The sequence below is a fragment of the Natrix helvetica genome (assembly GCF_964273705.1).
Source record: "Natrix helvetica genome assembly, chromosome: 2".
Taxonomy (NCBI): Eukaryota; Metazoa; Chordata; class Lepidosauria; order Squamata; family Natricidae; genus Natrix; species Natrix helvetica.
In genome coordinates, this window is record NC_138552.1 from 63,838,597 (window position 1) to 63,866,510 (window position 27,914).

Consider the following 27,914-nt stretch of genomic DNA (forward strand, 5'->3'; position numbering starts at 1 on the left):
TTGCCAGGTGTTTTTTTTTTTTTTTTTGCAAATATATATACAGAAGGAAGTTGCAGAGGGATTTAATATCATGTATTGATTGAAATCTGTTTAGATATGCGTTTTTGATTGTGAAGTATTGCAAAATCCACTTTTGGGAAATACCATTGCTTCTTTGCATTAAAAAAAATCTGGAATTTACCTATTAGTAATTATTCAGTAATGATTTCATGTCTGTTTTATATTTCACCAAGCAGTACAAAAAAGGCCCACTTAAAGAATTATTGTGTCTGTTCTTAATGTGAGCATCTTTTTTATTAAAACAATCCTTGAACAATACCAAATGCATTCACATGCATACAATGTAGGTGCAGTGATTGACTTATATGCCATCCAGTCAGTGTTGCCTCTTAGCAGCCATAGAGATAGATTTTCTTCATGTCAAACTGTTCCTAGCCTGACTTTTCAGGGCTTTTAACAGCACACCCATTGCTACTGTAACTGAGTCCATCTGCCTTATTGCAGGTCATCTAGTTCTTTTTCCTTTTATCTTTCCCAGCAGTAAAGTCTTCTACAGAGAACTGAATCTTCAAATAATATGTCTAAAGTAGAGTAATTTGATCCAGGTCATCTGTAGCTCAAGTGACAGTTCGCGGTTGACTTGTTCAATGATTTTAGAGTATTTGTTTTGCAGGATCCAGTCTCTTCTGGTCACCGGAATCCAAGGTTTAGTTTTTTTAAGTTTTCAGATTCATGAATGGAGCCCATGCTCAGGGAATTTCTTCTCACCAGAATGTGTTTTGGTGAGAGAGAGGTTCTCTGAGGATGGGCTCCATCATGAGTCCAAAAGTTCAAAAGACTAAACCTCTGGTCCCAGTGACCAACCCTGATTGGATCCTGCAACTTGTGATGCATGAATATTTGCCTTCATTCGTGAATATTTGTTTTCTTGGATGATTCTGTACATATGTGTGTGCATGTTGTTTTGTTTGTGTGCGTATATAAGTTAAAACTTTACGGGCAGATAACTGTTCTTGCCATCAACAGTAGCTAGTAACCTCTCAGACATTTATGAAATCTTTCTTCCAAGTTAGTTTAGAAAGAGGAACATAGGAAGAGTCAGAAAATCCAATAAATTGCACCATGGCAATCTAATATAACTGACAAATCAAAAAATCCAGCTCAATAATGGCAATTGTAATAGACTCAAAACAAACAATGTGAGACGTGATCAGAGAAAGATAAATTCAATTCTGGTGTTTGCAAGGTTCTGTTTTAGTTATTGTTTTTAGAAGTCCTTCTGTTACATGTAGAAGCCTGAAGCATGATGTTTTATCCCAACAGATAATTGTGATGATCAGCTAGTGTCAGCCTTGTCTCAGTCATCATTCAGCAGCTCATCAAAACTGTCCAGTAGTCATAGTCCAGGATTTGCAAGGCTTAACCGAAGAGACGGTAAGTGTCCCCTTGCTTATTCTTCTTAATTTCAGAGTTTACAAAAGTTTACAAAAGAAGTGTATGAAATCAAGTGAATTGTAAGTTAAATTAAACTACCAAAATAGAAGCAAGCCTTTATCAATACTGTGATGCATTTGGTGGAATATAAAAGCCCTCAGAAGCCATAACCATCTCGCTTAAACTCAGATGGGAGATAATCTGCATTCTCTATTTCAAATTTTACTGGAAATGCTTCACAGATTTAGAGTCTCGGTTTGCAGTCAATGTTATCCAATTTGGTTCACTGAGCTGTGTGTCCTATTTTACAGGCACAGCGATGAGAAGCAGTGGTAAAAGGCAAAATGTTTTCACTCTGACAAGGGAGCACCAAAAAGGGGAAATCAAGGGAAACCAAGGGTTATGAAGGGCACAGATCTTGGAGTGAGAAAAGGCAGGCTGTTTAAGTCTCTCTCAGATTATTTCAAGGAGATATCTCTGCAAGGCATCTTCTTTTCTATCGAGTACGAGGATTTCCTGACCACTCAACCTTTTAGGATGTTTGTTAATACATGCAATTTGTTGTGCACACAAATTAAATCGCAAAGAAGTCTGGTAAATATCAGTAGCTGACTATCCCTCACAGTTCTCTAGCCAATCAGAATGCAAACATCACACAGTCAGCAGGAAGGCTGCCCTCGAAGCTGAGTTGGAAGTAACCAGTGGTTCAAAATGCAACACCTGCTCGCTGATGAATGAGAGCTGTTATAGCAGAATAACAGCATGCTAAGGAGGCTGTGTTGGCTGTGGAGCCTCCTAGCAGATATGTCTTCCAGCCTATTTGGCACACTAATTAGAATAACATGGGGTACTTTGTAAAATGCTTTGCCAAAGTTATGTTCCTATAATCTATTCAGAAAATTATTCAGTCAAAAAAAAAAAAAGAAAGAAAGGAAATGAGGCTAGTCTGAGAAATTTCTCTCAGGTTTCAATTTGGCTCCTTCATTCTGCTCCTGACAACTGTTGGTGGAATACATATCCTCTTCTCAGAGAAGACTTGAACCGATAAGAGCTTTGCTGATATTTTATGTAAGTGTCGCTCTCAGCAAAAAAAGATTGATTTCATTTAAAACAGGAGTTTTGCTATTCAGATGGCTGGTCAACAACAGGCTTAGATTTAATAGGCTTTTAAATTAATCTGTGAGATAGAAAAAGAAATCTTGAACAAGCAAAAATGGATGCTTTTTTAAACAAATCAAAGGTCTTTGCAAATTCTCTCCTGTACTATGACAGGTATCACATACATTTGAGAACTGAGAAATGCTAAGAATATTTATAATACATTTGGCTAGTTAGAATAGTGTGTGTGGTGGTGGTGGGGAAAGCTGATAAGGTAAAAGCAGAGGAAGATTGATGACAAAATATGGCACTGTGACTGCAGGTACTGAATTTCAAAGACCCTCAAAAGAGAGAAAGAAAAGATTGCAAAAAAAAAAAAAGGCTGAGAACTGGGGGACCATAAAATGAAAGCAACTCATCCTAATTTCTAACTCATTAGAAGAGTGTCCAATTTTATACATCAACCAAAGTATCATTTCCAAATTATGGTAAGCGATTATTCTATGTTATTCTAAATGAATCAGGTCTCACCCTGAGTTCTATGTTTAGGGAGTTCCAGTTTAAGAACTGGAATAAGTGCAGACAAGCCAATGTAGGTGAACTGGGGGCTCGAAGTGAGGGCTAGGAAGAGAGGTTAAACTTGCTGGATAGGTATTGTCTTCAGAAAAGATGACTAAGCCAACTCTTAGTCATCTTCACATGGGAGAACTCTTCACATTTCTGGAAAGATACCACACAGAAGAAAATCAAGATCTGTGTCTGTTATCCCTGAGTACAGAACACATAAGAAATGGTCATACATCTCAGAAAGGCACGTTCTGATTGAATGTTTGTGGGTGATAGACTTCCTTAAAGCAGAACTAGTTATCAAGGAATGTGCTTCAGTAGTGGGATTCTACCAGTTCAGACTGGTGAACCTGTTGCTCCAAAGATCAGCTGGGAGCAAACCGGTTCGCTCCGACGAGCAAGTGGGCCCGCCCGTCCGCCCCTGCGCTTTACCTACCTTTATCTTCTCAGCTGAGTCTCACACCAGAGTGGATTGCCACACCCCAGCTGTTTTCCTTCCCAAGCAGCAATCTGAAAAATGTGTGTTCCCAAAATTGTGCACGTGCATGCTCAGCGAACCGATTGTTAAACTGGTAGTATCCCATCCCTGGTGCTCATCTCCTTTTCAGTGTTGGGGTGTCCAAACAAAGCCTGGACACTTTTCTGTTAAGGATCTTTGAATTTGGATTCCTGAGCAGTGGTTTGGATCCAAGGGTGCCTTACGCTTATATGATGATAGTTCAATTTGTTTACATAAACAAGAATGCATGGAAATGGATCCTTATAGTTTGTTTCCAAGATAAGCCCATTCACCAGGGAAAAACCATACAGTTCAACACAAATCTTCATCAGGGACTGTTTTTTTTTGGGGGGGGGGGGTGTTATCCTGACATGACTCTCTCCTGATATGGATAATCAGTCACTCTTGTGCACAATGCTTATTTATTATTAATATTTATAAATATATTTGCATATTCTATATTTAAACTTATGTTTATATTGATTAAATTTTACTAGAATTGTGTATTTGTGATTAGGTAGATTCTGACAGCTCTAATTATTCCTATTTATCCACATTCTATTCTATGTGTACTGAGCAGGTAAATAGCATTGAATCCCAACTTGCATTGAATCATAGTACAAATATACCCTCGTAACCAACTCCTGCGCTTTACCTACCTTTATCTTCTCAGCTGAGTCTCACACCAGAGTGGATTGCCACACCCCAGCTGTTTTCCTTCCCAAGCAGCAATCTGAAAAATGTGTGTTCCCAAAATTGTGCACGTGCATGCTCAGCGAACCGATTGTTAAACTGGTAGTATCCCATCCCTGGTGCTCATCTCCTTTTCAGTGTTGGGGTGTCCAAACAAAGCCTGGACACTTTTCTGTTAAGGATCTTTGAATTTGGATTCCTGAGCAGTGGTTTGGATCCAAGGGTGCCTTACGCTTATATGATGATAGTTCAATTTGTTTTATCAGGAGACTGTCCACTTTAGGCTGGTGTGATTCTGCCCCCTCCCACCAGTCTTCTGGTTCCTGAACAATGACTTCCAATTGAAGAGCTAGTTCTCAGACAGATGTAAGATTCATGAGACTTGAACCATACACAGATCTCCCTGTTATCCCTCCCTCCCAGTGCATAATAATATATATCCTTAGATGTATTGGATTTAAATGGAAAACAATTTGCTTGTTAGATTTTTTATATCATACCTATTTAGTTTTAATTAAGAGATTGTTAAAAAGAACTCTGCTTGGGAGGTCAGGATTGGAGAAAAAATAACTTTGGATTCAGGCAGATTCAAAAGATTTGGTAATTATTCTCCTTGGGCAGTAGGAAAGTCTGTTTCTTTCAAATTAGGGTCTACTCCCATACTCAAAATCAAAATATAAAAAATAATTCCAATTCTGCTTGGAGATACATTAATATTTATAATCAATGGCAGAAACTACTAAAGGGTGAAACCATGTGTTAGTTTGCCCAAATTTTACATGCTCTCTCAAAACCAGAGTATTTCACTAGTATATCAACATAGAAACCAAGAACTGAATATTGTTGGAAATATCAAGGTGTTGGTATTAATCATGAAATTGTTTTTAGTACTATTCCAGGAAACATGCTAATATTCTTACCAATTGTGAAGATCCGGTTTTGGAGGGTGATTTTACAAAGGGACCATAGTGAACCGATAGATCAACAAAATAAGATTCTGGGTAGAGCTGAACTTTGATGTGAGAGTGGGAGAATATTTTATCAAGCATTCATAATCAAGATGCTTGTGATATTATTCCATAAAGCTGATTTCATTTAAGATATAATAGTTGTTAAAACTTGACTCAAGGTTAAAAGAATAGATGCTTAGGTCAATAAATCAAAAAACAGGTGCTGGTATGCCAGTTATGTTAAATTTGGACAAATCTGTAAATTTTATTGCAAATATTACTGGCTATCTGGATAATAGAAAGTTGGAAGATAGTGTCTTGTATACCAATTGATGTAGGTGAGTTGCTTAGGACAAAGCAATTTGTCATGTTAAAGAAACTTAACATAAGATTTAAAACCATGATCAAATTGCAGATTTTTTCTTTATTATTAGTTGCAGTTTAACAATGGAAATATTTAGTCTTAATTTCATACATTTTGAATGAATGACAAAAACCACAATAAAACAGTTCCTTAACTTTCATAGCAATCTTTATGGAAGTGATCATAAAATATTTGAAAACAACTTAATAAGTATTCTAGATAATACATTATGATGAGAAATATGAAAATTGATAGCTCTTTTTCCCATAACAATATTACACCTGCTAAGGCCTCCCCTCAATTCTTTTTAAATTCATGATATTGCTTTTGATACTGTACTCTGTTTTCACAAAACAGTTTCCTCCTCAGTTTTGGAAAAAAAATGTCTAGGAAAACATTCAAGCATTCAAGCCATTGAAAAAAAGTGAAAACTACAAAGTAGAAAATCACAGACTGGATCTAGACTCACTCATTTAAAGTAGGTCTTCTTGGATGTAAGAAAATTGCTACTGAGCCTTTAAGTACTACCTACAAAAACTACCCTGGATTTACTGTCACATATTGATTCTTTCACTTCTTCACAGTTTCAAATAGGAAACAAACAACTTTAATTTCTGACCAACTTTTTGAGCAGGTGAGAAGTGCAAACTTAAGCTTTAAACATAAAGCAAAGTGAAGGGACCATAAAGAAAAAAAATGTGTGCTATTACGTGAAAATTGGATCTATTTTCTCTATACCCAAGTGAAGAACTGTTAGTTTAACTTTGTTCAGGGAAAAGTAATATTAAAAATAGTGTTGAGAAGTCCCAGAAAGAGACAGTTCTGCAAGATGAAATTAATTTATTGGATAAAGTTTGCTGAACCATAAATTCATTCCAAAAGTTTGTCTCAATCAAACTTTCAGACAGGTTTCACAAGCCCTACGTATATTTAGCATACAACAGGGAATTGAATTGTTTTCATTGAAAGACTTCAAAGTAGAAGTGAAATAATAGAAAGTGGTCAGTAAATTTAGATCAATGAAATAAATAAATAAGCCCAAAGTTAGCTGACATAAAATAGCAGACCTAACATAAACCTTGGAATTGTGAAGTCCCTGTTCAATTATTAATTTAGTACATGGTATACAGAGACAGCAATGTGCAATATCTCAGTTTAAAATGTCTAGGCAGCCAAAATCACAAAATTCTGACATTCAAGTATAGTTTTAAACAGAAATAGTTAATGTAAAATTGAATTTGGCTCAATCATTGGGACTCTTTCAAGCTTTCAGACTCATGTTGGAGCCCATCTTCAGCTAATTTCTCTACTGGAATACATGGGCTGTTCTGTGAGTTGTGTCTTTGTGGTACGTTCCTATTGGCTGATTGGTGCATTGATGGCTGGCGATTGGCAGTTGTATTTGATAGGCTGTTGGTAATTCAGTACTCCTGATACTGAACCCATTTCCCAGGCTTCAATCACTTCCCTTACTACCTTTGTGACTGCATGGCCAATGGTCTTAATTGCTGTGAAATTAAATGTGTATCCTTCTTCATAGCAGTGTGAGGTTACCAATGAGTTTGGGTCTCCTCTATTTTGTACTTTGTTTAATATGCATATTCATATTTTCATTTTTCTCTTTAAAGTTATATCAGAATTCCTTTCTCTATCAGCTACCTTTCTAACATTCAAACCTATACATCATAAATTCATGTTTTTCTTTTTTTTCAACAAAAAGCCCATAAGGCTTTTCCAGTCACTAAATACTGTAATTGTTGAGCTTTCTCTAATCAAACAATTTAATTCTTCCACCTCTGCTACTCCTGTCATCTTTATCAACCAATCCTCCATTGTGGGTATTTCAGAGTCTTTCCATTTCTTTAGTCATATAATAGTCTAGTGATGGCTAACCTTTTTGCCATTGTGTGCCGAAAGGGATTTGTGCGTGTGTGTGCCCACACCCATAATTCTATGAACCCTCCCTCCCCCGCACATTTGCATGATATCCCGCATGTAGGCACGACCCCCTATGCATGCTCACACAACTCCCCCACACTCCCCCCACTTTTGGCGTGTGATGGCACAGTAGACCAATTTTTCTCCCTCTCCATGCTCCAGAGGCTTTCTAGGAGCCTGTGGAGGGCGAAAGCCTCCTGAAGCCTCCAGAGGAAGAAAAATGGCCCAACAGGCAATCTGAACATTCGGGAATAGACTTCTGGGTTGCTCTTGGGCCGGTTTTCTCCCTCTGGAATCTTCAGGGAAGCCTCCTGAAGTCTCTGGAGGGCGAAAAATGGCACAACGTGCAAAGGAGGAGCTTCCGGAGGAATGGCGGTCTGCCGCTAGAGCTCCGTAGTTCCGCGGGGCGCTTTCCGGGGAACTAGGAGTGCTGCCGGTCCCCTTTTCCAACATGAGGGCTGGGTCCCCAGTAAACAGCTACCCTGGTTTCTTTTATGACCCGAATGGGTCCTCCAGGGTAGCTGGGTGTCTGGAAAAAGCATGAGGAACGTGAGGAACGAACTGAAAATGCAGCCGATGGGAGGAGGCGCCCGGAGAAGCCGCAGAGAGGCCGTCTGCGTTTGGAGCCGATGGAAGGAGAGGCAGACGGCCTCGAAATGGCGGACGGAGTGTGCGGAGGCATACCGATACCAGCGACGCCGAATTTGGACTTTAGGTTGGAGGCTGGTGACCTAGGACCATCTGGGTCCGTGGATTGAGGTGGCAAAGGCTGGAAGCGCCGGACGCCAAATCCCTCGGCTTGCAGCTTGCTGTGAGAGGTAGCTGTGGGAGCTATGGGAGGTTTGAAAAGGCTTAAAAACCATGTTGGCCGAATTTGCGAGGATTGGAGACCAGCCGGGACCTTTGAGGCCGGCAAAGACTGGATGGGTAGGCTGAGAAGGAACCTGGAGGCCGACGGGAGGCTGGTGGGAGCGGCGTTGGGGCCTGGAATGGTGGTTTGGGGGCCAAATTCGCAGCTGCAGGCCAAGGCAGGATTAAAAGCCTAGGACCTGGTAGGAATAGGACTACAACTATGATTCAGGAGGCTGCATAGAGACTGGGGGGGGGAGCTTTGTTGGTGGATTGCCAGGAGGCCCTTGTCATCGTGCACTTGACTGCACCCCACCTACCCCCCCCTGCTGACTATTTATTAACAACTGCCCCGGATTCCATCTGCGTGAGCCCTAGATGACTTCTTCCTACCCTATATGATTCACTGCTGATTGACCATCTGCCCCCTGCCTATTCCAACTACAGTCCAACTACCCCTTGCCATTTGCCACCTACCACCCACCGCCCCCACCTCTTGATTGTCATCTAACCAACCTATTACCATCACCCCCCCATCTAAGTCTAATGACTGGACTATTCTGTTTTGCTGCAACCATGCTCTTCAAATTTTTACTGGATTATGACATTTTCAGCACAGACCCTAAGCCCCGAAGACGAACTCTTTTAACATTTTATGTATTTAAGGTCAGACCTGATCCTACTGCGAGAGTCCCCCCTCTCGCAGGTGTGGCCCTCCGCCCTTTCGAGGGCCCACCTTGATGACGGATTTATTAATCCTGAGAGGTGGAGGAAGCGGAGACTTAGGGGGTTTTTAGTCAGTTGTTTTTTAAAAATTTGTAGGGGTGGGGTCTCAGGGGTTGTGGGGCGGGTGGGTCAGATCAGGAGCGATGTGAGAGCCGGGCCCCCAGGTGTGGTTGCGAGCAGAAGGGGCGGAAGGGAGGAGGAGGGGGAGGACACCATTCCTATACAGGGCTCTTTAATTCCAACGGTCGCAGGGAGGGGCAGATACGAGGACAGCTTAAGAACTTACAGTCGGTTGGGAGACCGTGGTTGCTGGTTACACCCGGTCGCTTGTACCAACCCCCGCATTCTAGGTGGTCAAGAGTTACAGACCCAAGGCCTGAGGCTGTTGTTATGCAATGCGAGGTCCGTTGTTAACAAGGCCCCCCTCATTCACGATCTAATTTTAGAGGGGGAGCCGGACCTCGCGGGAATAACGGAGACCTGGTTGGGCCACGAGGGAGGTCTTCCCCTCGTGGAAATGTGCCCACCAGGCTACCGAGCATTTCACCAGCCCCGGGCCCAGGGAAGGGGCGGTGGGGTGGCAGCAATTATTCGGGAGGACTTAGAGCCGAGGGAGTCTACTGTGCCACAGACGTCCGGATGTGAATCCCTTGTTGTGAAATGGGGGCCTGGGAGACAGTTGGGCCTGCTGATAGTATACCTGGCTCCTCGCTATACATCAGCGGCCCTGCCCGAACTCCTCGAGCTGATCGCATCGGTGGTGGTTGAGACCCCCAAACTTTTAGTGATGGGGGATTTTAACCTGCCATCGATGGGAGAAGCATCAGAGGGGGTTCGGGAGTTCATGGCTTCCATGACAGCCATGGACCTGACTCAAATGATTCAGGGCCCAACACACGAGGGAGGACACACTCTGGACCTTGTTTTTGTCTCTGGCCAGTGGCTGAGTGATCTGGGAGGAGGGGACTTAAACATCACTCCCCTGTCATGGTCAGATCACTCACTCCTTCATCTTGACTTCCCTGGTGCTACCTCCCGCTGCGGGGAGGCGGAACCGGAAAGTTCCAGATGGTTCCGCCCCAGGCGCCTGATGGAACCTGATAGGTTCCAGACGGAGCTTGGGCCACCTCCTGTAACCTTGACCCGCCCCCGGGTAGAGGACCTGGTAGTTGCGTGGAATAATGCAACTACCGGGGCCTTGAACCGGGTGGCGCCTTTGCGGCCTCTCCGGCAGCAACGATCCACCCTAGCCCCTTGGTTTACCGAGGAGCTAAGGGTGATGAAATGCCGCAAGAGACGTCTAGAGAGTCGTTGGAGATCCTCTCGCTCCGAATTTGATCGAACACAGGCACGAGCCCATTTAAGGACGTACCTTGTGGCATTGAGAGTGGCCAAACGCCAATATTGTGCCACTCTCATTGCATCCGCGGAGAACCGCCCTGCCGCCCTGTTTCGGGTGTCCCGCTCCCTCTTGTTTCAGAGGCCGCGGGAGGCCCCCCTACAGGGCAGGGCAGAGGAATTTGGTAAATATCTGCAGGATAAAATCGCTCAAATCCGGAGAGATTGGGTTCCTGTCAGTGATCCAATGGAGACGTCCATGGCGAGTCTTGAGGAATCGATCTGGGAGGAGTTTGACTTGGTTGCCATCGAGGATTTGGACAGATTGCGTGGACGACTGCGACCCACCACATGTTTATTGGACCCGTGCCCCTCCTGGCTTGTACTGGCATCCTGGGAGGTTACACGAGACTGGCTCCTGGGCCTAGTGAATGCTTCGCTGAGCGAGGGGTCTCTCCCGGCCGCCTTGAAAGAGGCGGTGGTGAGACCCTTGCTCAAGAAGCCTTCCCTGGACCCTTTGGAGCTGGCCAATTATCGTTCTGTCTCCAACCTTCCCTTTTTGGCGAAGGTTGTAGAGAGTGTGGTGGCCTACCAGTTTCCACGACATCTGGAGGAAAATGATTATCTAGACCCGTGCCAGTCCGGCTTCCGCCCCAGTCACAGCACGGAGACGGCCTTGGTCGCGTTGGTGGATGATCTCTGGAGGGCCAGAGATAGAGGTTGTTCCTCTATCCTGGTCCTATTAGACCTCTCGGCGGCTTTTGATACCATCGACCATGGTATCCTGCTGCGCCGGCTGGAGGGGTTGGGGGTCCGGGGCACCGTTTTGCGGTGGTTTGGCTCCTACCTTTCTGACCGGATGCAGCGTGTGTTGGCAGGAGAAGAGAGGTCGACCCTACGCCCCCTTACTTGTGGGGTGCCACAGGGGTCGGTCCTCTCGCCACTCCTGTTCAACACATATATGAAGCCGCTGGGTGAGATCATCCGTGGTTTCGGGGTGGGATACCATCTGTACGCTGATGATACTCAGCTGTACTTTTCCACCCCGAACCACCCCAACGAGGCCATCGAAGTGATGTCCCGGTGTGTGGAAGCCATACGGATCTGGATGGATGACAACCGACTCAAGCTCAACCCCTCCAAGACGGAGTGGCTGTGGGTACCAGCTCCCCGGTTCAGCCAATTAATTCCATCATTGGCCATTGGGGGCATTCAACTTGCCCCCGTGGAGCGGGCGCGCAATTTGGGCGTCCTCCTGGATGCCCGGCTGTCCATGGATGACCATGTGACAGCCGTGGCAAGGGGGGCGTTCCACCAGGTTCGCCTGGTGCGCCAATTGCGCCCCCTACTGGACCGGGACGCCTTACGCACAGTCACTCATGCGCTGGTGACGTCTCGCTTTGACTACTGTAACGCTCTCTACATGGGGCTTCCCTTGAAATGCACCCGGAGGCTACAGTTGGTCCAGAACACAGCCGCGCGGGTAATTATGGGGAGTACTAGGTACTCCCATGTGACACCGTTCCTGCGCGAGCTGCACTGGCTTCCTGTGGTCTATCGGGTGCGTTTCAAGGTTTTGATAACAATCTTTAAAGCGCTCCATGGCTCAGGACCTAGTTACTTGCGGGATCGTATTCTGCCCCATACATCCCTGCGACCAATTCGCTCGCACAGAGAGGGCCTCCTCCAGGTGCCGTCCACTAGACAGTGTCAGGGGGCGGCGCCTAGGAGTAGAGCCTTCTCTGTGGCAGGCCCAGCCCTGTGGAATGACCTCCCTCTGGATATTAGGAATACCTCTGACCTCCGCTCCTTTCGTATTAAGCTTAAGACCCACCTATTCCAAGCAGCTGGCCTGGCTCAACTTTGATCTAACCATATCGCTCCTGACGGGTTTTTAACTGGGTATTTTAATTATATTTAATTATCTAGGGGTTTCTAAATACTGTATTTTAATTGTTTTTATTTGCCGACCTCCTCCTTGTGTGTGTCTCGGTATATGTCTCTGTTATATGTTTGTTTTGTCCACATATTTATTTCATATATTTCATTGTACGCTGCCCCGAGTCCTTCGGGAGAGGGTGCGGCTAAGAAATAAATATTTATTATTATTATTAACTGCAAGCATGCACACTGGAGCCCTCAGAAATGGCTCCCCGTGCCATCTGTGACAGGTGTGCCATAGATTTGCCATCACGGTAATAGTCCAATGTTTTTCAACCTTGGTAACTTGAAGATGTCAAGGCTACAAGTCTCAGAATTATGAGAGTTGAAGTTGAAGTCTGGACATCTTCAAGTTGCCAAGGTTAAGAAACACTGTGATGAGATCCATGAAAGCATTCTGAGCACAGTTGGGTTTATATCTATTCCATAGTCTCAATATGTCACTTTTAATATAATGATTCTTAATATCTATATTAATTTAATAGAAATGCCACCCAAGCCTCAGATCATGCCCTTCTAATTCTAAAATTCTTTTCCAGCAATCATTTAGTTTAATCATGAAAGATTATATGCTAAAGAAACAGAGGGATCATAGAGAAAAAAGGAGCTGAAACATCAGAAAGAATTGTTAAAAATACAGTACTTTGCTTGAAGTTGTGATTTCAACAGAAAGCCTCTGAGATCTCTTCTGCATTGAAAAAAGTATTTTTTTTCATTAGGGCCTTTGCTGCTTAAAGCAAGCAGAAAATATTTGATTCCCAAATTGTAGTAGAGAAATGAATGGAGGGAAAAAAAAACATTCCACTGCCTTGCATAACATTTTAATATCTTTCTGCACAGGTTCTAAATTTGGTTTCTTAGCTAATTCAGCTGGTAAAAATGTCACTGATATAAAAAGTCCCCATGAACTGTCCATGACTAAGTCTCATGGTTATGTTTTTTTCATTTTTCAACTGTTAATAGCTATCAAGAAACTAGCCATTTAGGATTAGGAAAAGGGTGGATTTAGCAACCTATTTTGGGGCTTAGTCATATTTAAATCTCCACAATCCCATGTAAATGTATTTTCCTTCCAAATATGGAGTTTCAAACATGAGCAACTGGAAGAGTTTAGGATGTCAGTGAGATATTTCGGCAACTTTAATTTGCCACAGGTTCAAATTTTTCAAAAATCACACATGGAGCTATCAAAGACTACCCCATTTTCATAGCTCAATAGAGAATCTAAGCATATTTCCATGGAAAAGATTTCAGAAGGCTTATTTTTATAAAAGTATAGTATAAGGAGATTAATCATATGTATACGGAGAGTTTTTCCTCCTTTCTTCCTCTATTGCACAAGAATAGAGTTTTACATATTTATTTGTGAGTAATGTAGACTGAGTTGCATGCAATATTCTTTAATTGTTTCTGATTGTGGAATAAATAGTTGTCTTGAATGTTTTTGTAGTAAACAAATCTCACATTAAAGTTAGGTAGAAATTTATGGTGGGGGAAATGATTTTCAGAGATATACAGGCAGTTTGTAACCTGTTGAACTTCTGTGGAATGAGAATATTTCACAATTTGATCATATTTTCTGGCAAGGTTTCAGATTGGTCAGTTTCTGTTAATTTTGTGAGTGGCTTCTGTATGGTCAAAATGGAAATCAGGGAAACATTTACCTATTATCTAGGCACTGCATAGTTCGTTCCTTTCCAAAACAAAGACCAATTTATCTCATTTGAAACAAGGTAAAGAAGAAACATATTATGAATGTTAAGTATAGGGTATCTGAGGAGCTTTCTCTTCACAATTGTGCCAGTGGCAGAGGCCTGCTATGGATCCCATACGCTAAGATATTGAAGCAGGAAGGATCAAAGAGAAGAGCCTTTTCTGCTTTGGCCAGATCCCTGTGGAACGTTTTTCCACCGGAGGTGAGAACTGTCTGTTAGATCGGGTGATGAGAAGGCAGACACAGGCTTAACATAATAACAGCTCTTTACTATAACGGGTCATACGGAGTTGGCAGGGCGTGCATGGCCATTCTTGGTTGAGGCGATTCAAATTTGCAGCTCAAAATGGTAGCTCGATGCCGCGCCAAAGCTCCGGGCTGGATCTACTTGCTGCATGTCTCGTTGTTCGTTTCTTAGCCTATCTGCCTCTCAATCCCACCTTCATCGCCAGTGTTAGATCAGGTGATGAGAAGGCAGACACAGGCTTAACGTAACAACAGCTCTTTATTATAACAAGACAAGTATGTACAATCCAGCAGCTGCTTGGTCTGACAGCAGCTCTTTTATAGGGAGCTGTCAGACCTCTTAGCCAATAGGATTCAACCACTGTTCTTGCCAGAATAGAGGACCGGAGTGGAAATTCTGGTAGCTAGAGTGAATATCTAACACCCCTCTTGGTTGGGATGTTCCTATTGGTTACAAAGTCCCGTAGGTAGGCGGTCTTTGTCTTACTCTACCAGACTTGCGCAGTTCATTTGGAACCGGTTCTTCAGACAGGTCGGATGGACCTGTCTGCTCTCCAGCTCTGCTCTGTGGAACCTGCTGGAACTTTTCCCAGGCCGCGGCTGGAGCTTCTTGGATTTGCTCACTTGTAGCTCGTTGTGGGCCTGCAACAAATTCAGATAAGTTTCCCGGTACCCTCTGGTTTGAGCTGGCTGTAGAAGAAGTGAGCGCTTGCTCCTTTTGGGTAGGGCTTTGGCGGATTTGTTCAGGAGTTTCATCTGGTGTTCTAAGACTGGAGTGGGAGAGGCAACCACGGAGTTGGTCAATATGCCTCGTCCAATTTCTACCATCCTCTAGCTCTAACAGATAAGAGTGAGGCCCGGTGATGCCTATCACCATGGCAGGGATCCACAGAGTCCCCCCAGCATAGTTGTGGGTGTATACTGAGTCTCCTAAGCTAAAGTTTTGAATTTTGCTTGTGGAGTCAGAGGACAATTCGGCAGAGTAGTTTGGGTGTAGCCTGTCTCAGTGGGACCTTAGCCAGCGATCCATGAGAAGCTTGGAGGGGCTTCTCCCAATAGTGGCACTTGCCGTGATGTGTTGGATTAATAAATAGTGATGAACCTGTGCTTGCCAATCACCCGGGCCTATCCTAGCGAGGGCCTCTTTTGCAGATCTCACCATGACCATTGGAAGCTGGATGGAATGGCGTGACCAGGGCATGCCTAATTTCCTGACTTGCTAAGTAGGTCTCGAATTGCATGGCCATGAATTGGGGCCCGTTGTCAGAGACCAGGACGTCGGGCAGGCCATGCGTGGAGAATAGTCTCCATAGTACCTTGATAACCGCCTCTGCCTTAATGGAGGTCATCAGGACTACCTCTAACCACTTCAAGTAAGCATCCACAACTATGAGGAAAGTCTGGCAATGAACTGGGCCAGCAAAGTCAATGTGCACCCTAGACCAGGGTGCTTGAGGATGCTCCAACTCCTTAGCAGGCGCCTCTGGGGGAGCTGGTCTGGACACCTGGCACGGTGTGCAGGTAGCCACCCATTCTTCTATTTCCCTGTCCATGTTAGGCCACCACACATAACTCCTAGCCAAAGACTTCATCCTGACAATGCCAGGATGCCCCACATGTAAAGTCTCCAATACTACCCTGCGCAGTTTGCTTGGAATAACCACTCGGTCCCCCCACAGTAGACAGCCATTGATTACTGACAACTCATCGCGTTTTGTAAAATACAATTTAAAATCAGCCCCAACAGGCCCCTTGAGCCACCCCCTCCACACCCAGTTCAAAATTTGTTTGATGCTGGAGTCCTTTGTAGAATGATGGGCAACGTCATTGGAGGAGACAGGTCCAGTGTCCAGACAGTCAATGAGCAAGACCGGTGTCTCGGGAGTGGGGTCGGCAAGAAGTTCTGGAAGGGGAGAGCTGCTCAATGCATCTGGGTGTCCCAGAGTGGAGCCGAGGTGGTGAATTAGTTTGTAAGAGTATGCAGCCAGGAAAACAGTTCACCTGGTCATGCGAGGTGATAATGATACTGGGGTAGGTCAGTCCCCAGCCAGTAGTCCCAGCAACGGCTTGTGGTCGGTCACAAGTTTGAAATCCCGGCCATAAAGGTACTTGTGGAACCTTTTAACTCCCGCTACTGCAGCCAAAGCCTCTCGGTCCATTTGGCTGTAGTTTCTTTCTGTGGAAGACAAGGTTCTTGACTAGAAAGCAAAGGAGGTTTCTGTGCCATTGGGCATGCAGTGGCTAAGGACTGTGCCAAGGCCGAAAGGGGTTGTGTCGCAGGTTAACACGAACAGCATGGTCTGGCTATACTGGACCAGCAGGGAGTCGACAGTCAGAAGGCACTTGACCGTGGCGAATGCGGTGGCCTCAGCTCGGCCCCAGGACCACTTGGCATTCTTGGCCAGGAGACTATGCAATGGTTCAGCGATGGTGGCTTTCTGTTTGAGAAAGACGCTGTAGAAATTAAGGAGCCCGAGAAACGCCTGCAACTTGGTTTTATTGCGAGGTGTGGAGGCGTCCTGAATTGCTTGATTTTTTGTGTGGTCGGGTGAATCCCAGAGCCATCAATCATGTACCCCAGGAATTCAACCCTTGGTACATTAATTTTGCCTTTTTCTTTTTTAAGCCAGAGGCCTTTTTTGCAAATTCTGGTCAAAACCATTCTTACCCGTTTTAAAAGTTGCACCTCGTTTGCAGCCGATACCAAGATGTCATCAAAATAGGGATGACTCTGGTATCCCCTGCGAAAGCCGTTCCATGACACTTTGGAACAGTCCAGGGGCGATACTAACTCCAAATTGCAGGTGGTGGCATTTGAATGCACCCCTGTGTGTCACAATGGTAACTGTTGGTATGCTTGCACAATATCCAATTTAGCAAAAAAAGTTCCTGGGCCTAGCGAATGTAGTAAGTGCTGTAAAATTGGTACAGTGTATGCACTTTGTTGTAGCGTGTTGTTAATTGTGCATTTATAGTCTGCGCAGGTGCAGACTGACCCGTCAGGGTTGACTGGGGTCACAATAGGGTTCTCCCAGCTTGCATGGTCAACTGGCTCTAGGATTCCCAGGCTCACGAGCTTATCAATTTCCCTATCGATTTTATGGCGGAGAGCGAAAGGTACTCTCCTGGGCTTAAGCCCGATAGGCGCTATGTTGGGGTCCAAGCTAAAAGAGATTGGCATCCCCACATACTTACCGAGGCCAGAACCGAAGATGTCCTCAAACTTCTTAAAGATGGCCTCGGCACTGTCGTCTTTCACGGAGTTGATTCCAGTCACTTCCAACCCTAGGACTTCAAACAAATCGGCTCTGCAGGGGTGCTCTGGCCACGGTCACAGGGAGTTTGGCGCAGACATCCTTGAAGTGTACCCATAACATGCCTTGTCCCATGATGGGGACTCGGTTCCCCTGGTAGTCATGCAGGCTGATGTCTGGGGTGCGAAGATGCTGTTTTTTCAGGCTCGGGATGACTTGCTTCAGAGTTGACCATGAGATGATCATTAAAGATGATCCGGTGTTGATTTCTAGCTCGCAGGGAGCATCCTCAATGAGGATGGTGACCAGCTTTTTTTCAGCCTAGTGCGGTCTTGCCCAATCATATTTGATAGGTTACCTTTGGTTCTCTCTCTGGGTGCCCTTGTGGTTTCTGCCAGGTCCCTGGGTTAGGCCTCTGTTGGCAGCTTGGAGTGGTTTTTGGCTGCCAAGCAGTGGCAGGGAATTTGCTCCGGCACACTTTGGCAATGCGCCCCTTCTTATCGCAACACTGGCAGGTTGCATCTCGGAAATGACAGGAAGACCGGGCATGGTCTCCTACACAGCTAGCGTAAGGCGGCAAACACAAGTTGAATTATTGCGCCAGCTTCGTGTGCGCATGCGGTAGCTGTCATCTTCTTAACTGTCAGAGGGCTCTTGTTCTGCGGCCTCGTGATGGACATGCGTTTGCTTCTGCACTGTTCGTGGCACATTATGTTGACGCTGCAAGGCTTCTGTGGACTTTTCTGTGGATTCGGACACTCTGGCCTCATCAAGTGTGATCTGCAGAGACATGCTTGATCTGGCAAGCAACTGTCTCTGCAGATTAATGCCCCGCACGCTGCAGATTATGCGGTCTAATATTAAGTCATCCAGGTCATGGAACTCGCAATAAGTCGCCACCTTTTGTAGTGCCGCCACATATTGATTGATGGATTCACCTTCCTTCTGATTTCTAATGTTGAATTCATGGTGGTGAACGTGCCTCAATGGTTTGGGCGCATAGTGGGTCTTCAGGGTTGCTGTAACGCCACCCAAGGAACCGCTTGGAGTGGAATTGGCTCCGATAAGTCCTTTGTGGTTTCGAAGACCTTTCTGCCACAATACCTCAGAAAGAGGTTCTTTTTTCGGGTGTCTGGGACGCCCATGAGATCGTTTGCCTCAAGGAAGCATTCAAATCGTAACATATTTGATTCCCAGTGTTCGGCCGGCGGGTCATACGGAGTTGGCAGGGCGGGCATGGCCATTCTTGGTTGAGGCGATTCAAATTTGCAGCTCAAAATGGTAGCTCGATGCCGCGCCAAAGCTCCGGGCTGGATCTACTTGCTGCATGTCTCGTTGTTCATTTCTTAGCCTATCTGCCTCTCAATCCCACCTTCATCGCCAGTGTTAGATCGGGCGATGAGAAGGCAGACACAGGCTTAACGTAACAACAGCTCTTTATTATAACAAGACAAGTATGTACAATCCAGCAGCTGCTTGGTCTGACAGCAGCCCTTTCATAGAGAGTTGTCAGACCTCTTAGCCAATAGGATTCAGCCTCTGTTCCCGCCGGAACAGAGGACTGGAGTGGAAACTCTGGTAGCTAGAGTGAATATCTAACACTGTCCCCTCCATTTGGCCTTCTGAAAGATATCAGACCTGGCTTTGCCAGTTGGCCTGGGACTGAGAGGCGGTCACTCACCACTGGAGGTGGCTGATAGGGGGAAATGATCTCATCCACATCCCATCCATCTCTTGGCTCTTGTAGCCATGGTTTTTGCATGGTTTTTAATAATATTTTAAGGTGGTTCATTTTAATCTTTGAATTATTTTTCACTTTTCTATAATTTGTAGGCCACCAGAGTCACCTTGTAGGGGAGATGGGTGGCATAGAAAATTAATTAATTAATTTAGTGCTGTTTGGATCCTGTTCCTTTAGCATATTTATTATTTTAAGAACAAAGGTATATCAGATAAGAAACAAAGAGAGCTACAAAATATCATCATGGCCAAGCTACCATGTATATTTCTTCTTGTTATAGATGAAATTGTTGTGATTATTCACAGAAGCTATTTCTCTTAGTTAGACTCAGAATTTTTATTATTAATAATAATAAAGTTTGCCCTTTCTAAGGTACTGGGGACATGAATACTGAACCTTTAATAATATAAGCCCTATGCCAGTTGACTGATCAACTCTGGGATGATTTATTGTACTGTCTCATTATGAGACAGCAGCTGCTCCTATTGCTTTGATATTAAGCCTTAAGGAAATATTAAGTGGTGGCAATTTCATAAACCCGAAGTGCATGTTGTACTTCTGAGATGAAATGGTCAGAAGGCTTAGGAACACTTCAACACTGCTCTCTAAATTCGACCTTGAAAAAAGAGGCAGTCTTGTGAAGATAAATGTGTAAAAGAAATTTAAGAAGATCTGAGAAAATAAATGGTACAGTGATTCCTTCTTTTCATGACCCTGCTTACTAGTCTTCTTAAAATGTTTACATAAAGGACAGTTTTGTTTCTAGGAGGAGAGTATCTGTGTGCTAGACAGATTCCCTTAAGTAACTTGACGGAGAATCATGGAAGGAGTAGTTGGAACCATGAAAACTCCTAGATTAGGAAGGGTTGACAAAATAAATATCTGTGCTTATTTGTTTTTGAACTACATAGCTGCCTCTTCCTTTAGGAAATAATATTGTTGACCTTGAGGTATTCAATTCAGTGGTTTGCACATGATTCCAGCCATCACTCTATGCTTCCCAGGTGCTGATTTTAATTATTCTTTCAACAACTATGCCAGTGTATAGTAGTATTATTGCAACTGAGATTGAACATATTTTGAACATATTACCCATCTCATGATCCGGGCTCATGTTCTGTCCATCAGATGACTTTTTGTGGTTGTCAACCTGCAATAGAGATTCAAGCTAAAACAAAGAGATTCAATAATAAAGAGCAGAACATTGAGTCTTTTTATGTAATTTTTTTGTGAAAGTATTTTTCCTCAAACTTCATTTATAAAAACATGACCATGCTGGCTCTCTAAGTTTGAGATGGTAGGGGCAGGGGTGGGATTCAGCCAGTTCAGACCGGTTCAAGTGAACCAGATATTAATTTTAATCTGATTCGCCAAGCCGGTAGTTCCGACGACCATGGTGCAGGAAGCCGACTAGTCCATGCCCTCATGGCCACACCCACCCACCCACCAGGCAGAGAACCAGTTGCTAAAATTTTTCAATCCCACCCCTCGATGGGGGGGGACACCTTGGAGACAGGAAGAAGAGCTGTGTCTAGACAATATCTGATCAAATAAAATCCAGTTCGAAAAGAGGGATGGGGATGAGGGTGATGAAAATATCTCAAAAGAATCCCTAATTTTGAGTGAGTAAAATTAAGGAGCCAGAAGATGCTTTCAGATTTGCAAGATTATGTTACTGTTATCTTACAATAAAGGTAGCATTATGGTTGATGCTTCTTTTCTGGAGTGTCTAGAAGGGCTGACAGTGCCAGATCAGAACCGCATTATATGCCTTTGAATAGTAACATTAATTTTTACAAATTTTTATTTTTACAAAACATCAGGAATTGGTAGCGTTTCCTTTTTTTTTTTTTGCTTTTTGGTAAATGAGATCTGGAGAAATATGAATATGCAGTAAGTATAATGATTTTTTAACAGTATGTTTTGCAATTTCAGTCTTGTTAAATTCTGTCCATTAAAAAAATATCTCCTTAAACTAAGGGGCTATAATGATCTATGAAAAAATACTTACATATACAGTACATAAGCTTATATGGTTTTCAAATGTAAAACAGTGAAACATAGTTTGATTGGTAGCATAATGATACATAACAAAGATATAGATCCTAAAAAATATATCATTTGGTTTTTAAGTTGGTCAATTTAACTTCACATTAGGGGTGGGTTCACGCTTCTTTAACTGCCAGTTGGCTCAGGGATGTGCTTTGCATGCGCAGGGTTTGATGCATGCCATGTGCACTTGCGCAGTACTTAAAAATTGCTTCTGCGCATGCACAGAAGCAAAAAACAAGATGGTGGCACCTATGGCACCGCTGATAGAACCAATTCGAGAGCGTGGCCAGCCAAGTTACTACCTTCATGGCCGAACCACTCCGAACCGGTAGGAACTCACTCTGCTTCACATACATCAGGGGTGTCCAAACCTGGGAACTTTAAGACTTGTGGACTTCAACTCCCAGAATTCCCCAGCCAACATGGCTGGCTGGGGAATTCTGGGATTGAAGTCCACAAGTCTTAAAGTTCCCAAGTTTGGACACCCCTGACATACATGATACATTGAGAAATTATAAATAGGAGGTTGTATAAGTAACCTGCACTATGAGAAAGCAATTTATTGGTGCGATGAGGGGGAGAAAAGGTGGTTTACTGTGGAAGAAGCAATGCCATTTTATTTTATTTTATTTTTTTGCTACTTGTGGAAAGTTCAGTGAAATATTAGGGATTAAAGAAAAACATTTTTTATTTTTTTCCCCCAATGTGCTACAATATGAAAAATGTAACTCCTCAAAATAGAAACCTTCCTGACCAGGGAAATCAAGATAATTGTGACTGTGCTTACAAGCACCAATCGTACAGAAATTTGGCACAATTGCATTTTCTGTTATACTTTTAATATGATCCGTCAATACAGTGGCTCCAACAAAATTCGCATTATTGCCTATGGCCATCTAAAATTGGTTGCCCAGGAGTGCATTCTATTTATCCCATTTCTCTTCTCTTGAGCTTCCTTCTTTAATGTCTTTCCTTAGCCAGGAGGGTTCCTTTATTAATACCATTGTAATGTGCTATATCAACTAGAATCCATGAATTCTGATCCATGGGGCATCCAAAAAGGTTGCAGTTCCTCTGGGTTTGAAGGGAAATTTATGATGTATGTTAAAACTTAGTGGCACTAATGGGAATTTTGAAATATGTCATTGCTCATGCCCAAAATATACAATGTAAAGTCAGAGATATCTTCATTTCACTAGAAGCTTTCCACGTTTATAAGATGATTCCAAATGATCATATAGGAATACAGTCTAAAATGAAAAGTCTAAATATTTTGAAGATTTTAGAGGCGAGATGAGAGCACAGTGGAATTAAGCACAAGTAGTTCCTTATTAAAAGGGATGCGATGGCTCAGTGGCTAAGACACTGAGCTTGTCAATCAGAAAGGTTGGCAGTTCAACAGTTTGAATCCCTAGTGCCGCATAATGGAGTGAGCTCCCATTAATTTTCCCAGCTTCTGCCAACCTAGCAGTTCGAATGTAAAATGTAAAAATGCAAGTAGAAAAATAGGGATCACCTTTGGTGGGAAAGTAACAGCGTTCTGTGCAGCTTCGGTGTTTAGTCATGCCAGCCACATAACTACGGAGACATCTTCAGACAGTGCTGGCTCTTCGGCTTTACCTTTACCTTATTATGACTTGATATATTTGATTTTCCTGACAGTTCAAGGGAAATTCTATACAGGTATTACAACAGTTCATTTAGTGATTGTTCAATGTTATGAAGGCACTGGATTTATGACCATTTTGCACACTTATGACCATTGTAGCACACACACACCATCATGGTCACATGATCAAAATTCAGATGCTTGGCAACTGACTCATATTTAGGACAATTGCAATGTCTCGGGATCATGCGATCACCTTTTGTGTCCTTCTGCCAAGCAAATCAATAGGAAAGCCAGATTCATTTAACGAGCGTGGCACGAAAGATCATAAAATGGGGCAAAATCCATTTAATAACTGTCTCACTTAGCAACAGAAGCACAGGCTCATTTTTACTCATAAGATGACTGCCTGTAATTATCATGTAGTTGTCATATTTATCAATGTGTTTTAGGTGATTCCGATCTAGCTGTGTTATGAACTCACAGTAGCCAAAAGAATCTTATATTTGACTTTTTTTGCCACTGCTACTCGTTTGAGCAAATAAATACGTATTTTCAGCTATTAAATTCCAATAAACTTTCTGTTTTGAAATTAATCTTCAAATGGGAAATGGTCAGTTTGCAATAAAAATAACAAAATAGCAGAATATAGTGCCTTTGGTATGGTTCCTAACTCCCACCCAACTCAATATTCAACAAGGCAAACATACACATTGTCAGAATGTAAAGGATTGGGAATGGTAGTGTTAAAACATTTTATAGCATTTATGTTTAAACAAACAGAAGCTGCCATTATGTTCCATGTAACACTCCATTATGATAATAGCTGTTTCATGGTAATGTTATCATCTGGAAATATTAGTCAATTCCATATGGATACTGGCATCCACAGAGCTTTGATACAGACAGCCAAACACCGAGTAAGTAGACAAAAATAATTGGATTCTATCAGAATAATACCCAGAATTTGGAAATATTATTCTTCTCTTTTTAATCTTTTTTCTAGATTTGGGATGAAATGTGTAATATAGTATAGTACATATATTTCATCCTCACCACCTTGAAAAGGTTATAAACAAAGAAAGATTTTTAAAAAGGCATATAAAAATAACACCCAGAATACCGTAAACATGGGATCTAAAATATAATGGAGATTGCAGTTGTATAAAACATTAATTACTTATGAAATATATATTATATTGTGTTGCTTTTTAAAAAGAAAAACTGAGAATTGTTATTGAGGTCTAGACAAAAAAAATTACATATTAGCAGCCATGGTTAAAATTGTATTAATCACTGTCAAAATTTAAAATGTATAATACATTGAATCACTACTAGGTGGAATATCCTATGAAGTTAAAATATACTGCAGTCCGAAAAAAAATCAAAGTTTGGATGATATACAAATCCATGTTAAATTATAGTGAATACATTTTTTCTAGTTGGAAAAAATTCTACACCAGATTTACTTTTAAAATGCAAAGTTTGGATATTAAAATATACCATAATATTCCTACAACTTGGTTAGTCAACTCTACCAAAGAAGGAGCAAAACAGCCTATCTAGTGAGAAGCAATAAAATCCTTGCTGCAGTTAACTTATGCAAACCTAATTCAGTTTGTACTTTGAAAGAGATATTTCAATCCATATAAAAATTCTTTTGAAAGATGTAATAACTACATTTGTTAGTGATTGGAAACCCTTTATGGAGTTTTGCTGAAAACAGGAAAAAAATTGAACTTGGACCTATGGGATTGTCTAATAACCAATCCCATAGGTCCAAGTTCAAATGTAATAAAATTGAATAATATTGAATAATATTGAAAGAAGGGAGCCAGGATGTAACCTTAGGAAGAGAAGATAAATTATAAATGCATTGATGAGTGTTTAAAGAAGTTTGGAAGCTACTTCTTTGAATCTTGTTTCTTTTTCTTTTTCTTTCTTTCTCTCTCTCTCTCCTACCTCTCTCTTTTCGCAGTTTTGATTTTTTTACGTTTATTCTTCACTTCACTTTCTTTTTTCTTTAAATTTTCATTGTTTTTACTTTGTAAAAAAACTTATCTAATACAAAATTAATTTTAAAAATTCTTTGAAAGATGTTTAGGGCTGCGAAAGGAGATGAGCTCCACACTTTTGAATCTGCTATTTCAAATATAGTAGATAGCATATAAGTTTAACTGGTAAAGGCAGTCACATTCAGTGATGGGTTTTTTTTTAAGGTGATTTCCAAGATCTTTGAGGTATAGTATATAGCCAGTTTATCTAGATACCAGGCTAGACAGTGGGAGACTGTGAGTTCTAGTTCCAGCTTAGCCATGAAACTCAGCTGTGTAACCTTGGGCCAGTTACTCTCTCTCAGTCTCATAGGATTGCTGTCGTGGAGAAAATAGTAGGAGAAAGATATATTGGGTATGTTTGATACTTTGAGTTGTTTGTAAAAGAAATAAAGGTGGGAAATAATAATACACAACAAATAAACAAACAATTTTGGATTTTTGTGGATTGAGGTGTTATCTCTAATTCTAAATATGCTAGAAGAAAAATACTATTTTGTCACTATGCTATGAACCAAGTTTAGATTTCAAACATTTGGCCAGAGGAATTCCACATAAAACTGATGTCAATGTTCCAACCTTGAGATAATAGATTATGGTGGTCAGATCCTTTTCTTAATGAAAAACGATTGCATTCTTCTCACCAGATGGTACGTGCTGTTGCCAAAGCCATGTTTAAGCCATCCATTCTGCAGCAGAAGACAATTTCAGTAGTGGAGTGAAATATGAATAGGGTTCATTCAGCTCTTTCTAAATCAGAATGCTTAGCTCCCAATTCATTCTACTTTATTGTGCTCTTCTGATAGAAAACCTGCCCAATTCACAATAGTTTTTATTGCTCTTTGTAATGTTTCTGGAGCTCTGCTCTTTTTATGTACTCTGTCAGCCATTGTTTCATATAGATCCCACTACAATATAGTTACACAATTCTTGTTTCAGTGGGAAAGTCTTCAGGAGTTAAAAAAAAATTATGCTGTGCACACAAGTAGGACAAGTATTCACGTACTGGATCAGGCATGTATAGGTTACATTTTTATTACTTTGACTATTAAGATGAAGCAAATAGTGTGGTGTTTTTGAATTGAAGGTTATTCAATAATGCTCTTCCAGATATGGAAATATGATATTTAAAGAAGGTTAGATCTGACTTTGTGATATATTGTCTGCAAATTATGACACCAAATCTGGATATAACAAGATTGCACTGTTTGATATCTTAAATATACTCATAAGGACAATTAGAATCTTTATGCAAAAAAAATAATAATCCAAAAATCTTGAAATAACATGAAGCTACAGTTCTCCAAACTTTGGGCAAACTTCAGTAACCAATACAGGTAGTCCTCAACTTATGACCACAATTGAACCCCAAATGTATGTTATTAAATGAGATATTTGTTAAGTGATTTTTTCTCCATTTTATGATCTTTATTGACCCAATTGCTAAGTGAGTCATCAAAGTTGTTAAGTGGCTTCCCCATTGACTTTGTTTGTTAGAAGGTCGGAAAAGTGATCCCATTATCCCAGGACACTGTCATAACTTTCATAAATATGAGTCTGTTGCCAACTGTCTGAATTTTGATCACATCCCCATGGGGATGCTGCAATGGTCATAAGTGTGAAAAATGGTCATAATGGTAATTTCTTCAGCGATGTAACTTCAAATAGTCACTAGATCAGGGGTGTCCAAACTTGGGAACTTTAAGACTTGTGGACTTCAACTCCCAGAATTCCCCAGCCAGGCTGGCTGGGGAATTCTGGGAGTTGAAGTCCACAAGTCTTAAAGTTCCCAAGTTTGGACACCCCGGCACTAGATAGTTTGTGGTAAGTTGAGAACTACCGTAGTGTAATAAGAAATCATTTAACCAATATATTTTTTTAATTATTGCAATATTACTCTTCTAACTAAGTATTTGCTAGGATATACAAAAAAAATCTCAACATGTCAGCAACCCACTCATCTTAGTACTATAAAATAATCAAGTAATCAGTGGCAGTTGACAACTACTATTCATTCAGGATGGAAATATTGAAAGCACACACAGATTCAACATATAATCCATGGTCGTTTCTTTCCTGATAAACTGTCTCCTTTCTGCTCTTTTATTCCATTTAGATTTGTGCAACCATCTCAAGTCAATTATAACTAGAAATACTTGTATGAATAATGCTAACTACTGCAACTAATATTCTCAGCATTAGTCACAATAGCCAGTGATCAAATAGCCATTTTGTGGAGATGTTTTGATTTTAGCCGATCAAATGGCTAGTTAAAGAACAAGACATCCCAGTTGGGAAAGTCCTGTGATTAAGGTCAGAGGGAGATTCTGGTAGATAGAGGAAATGAAAAATAATCATAGTCATGTTAGTCTATGGAACTATCTGGGAAATATGACCAGTGCAAGCAATAGAAAAGCATGCAGTACGTCAAATTTACCAGAATTTTAAATAAAGGAAGGCAGTGTTTCTCAACTTTGGCAAGTTGAAGATGAGTGGACTCCCAGAATTCCTCAGCCATGCCAAGGTTGAGAAACACGGAAGTAAGTCTTTTTAAAAAATCAGAGAATTTTTCTCTGGGGTGGTACATCTGGGAATTAAAACCAAAGTTCAACAATTTAAAGAATCTTGAGACAGAATGAGTGGACTCAATATAGAATCAAAATTAAGTATTGTTGATATGGGATTATATTTGATCTTTAGAGACAACATAAATGATTATTTCCTCCAACTCTGGAAATGTAGAAACTTAGCCTGTGCAGGATTTTGGATTTAAATTCAGAAATGCTTTGGAATATATGAGAATGCAAGCACAGACTTAAAGGAATCATACCAATTAAAATGGATTGC

The 27,914-nt window shown here is 41.9% G+C and overlaps 1 protein-coding gene across 1 annotated transcript in view; it reads left to right on the forward strand.

Annotated features, from left to right (window-relative positions):
* CNTNAP4 (contactin associated protein family member 4) overlaps positions 1-27,914 on the forward strand; it is a 285,271-nt gene that overhangs the window by 76,677 nt on the left and 180,680 nt on the right. The window contains exon 2 of the mRNA XM_081943209.1: positions 1,324-1,434. Within this exon, the coding sequence (XP_081799335.1) occupies positions 1,324-1,434 (111 nt within the window). The remainder of the gene's footprint in view (positions 1-1,323; positions 1,435-27,914) is intronic.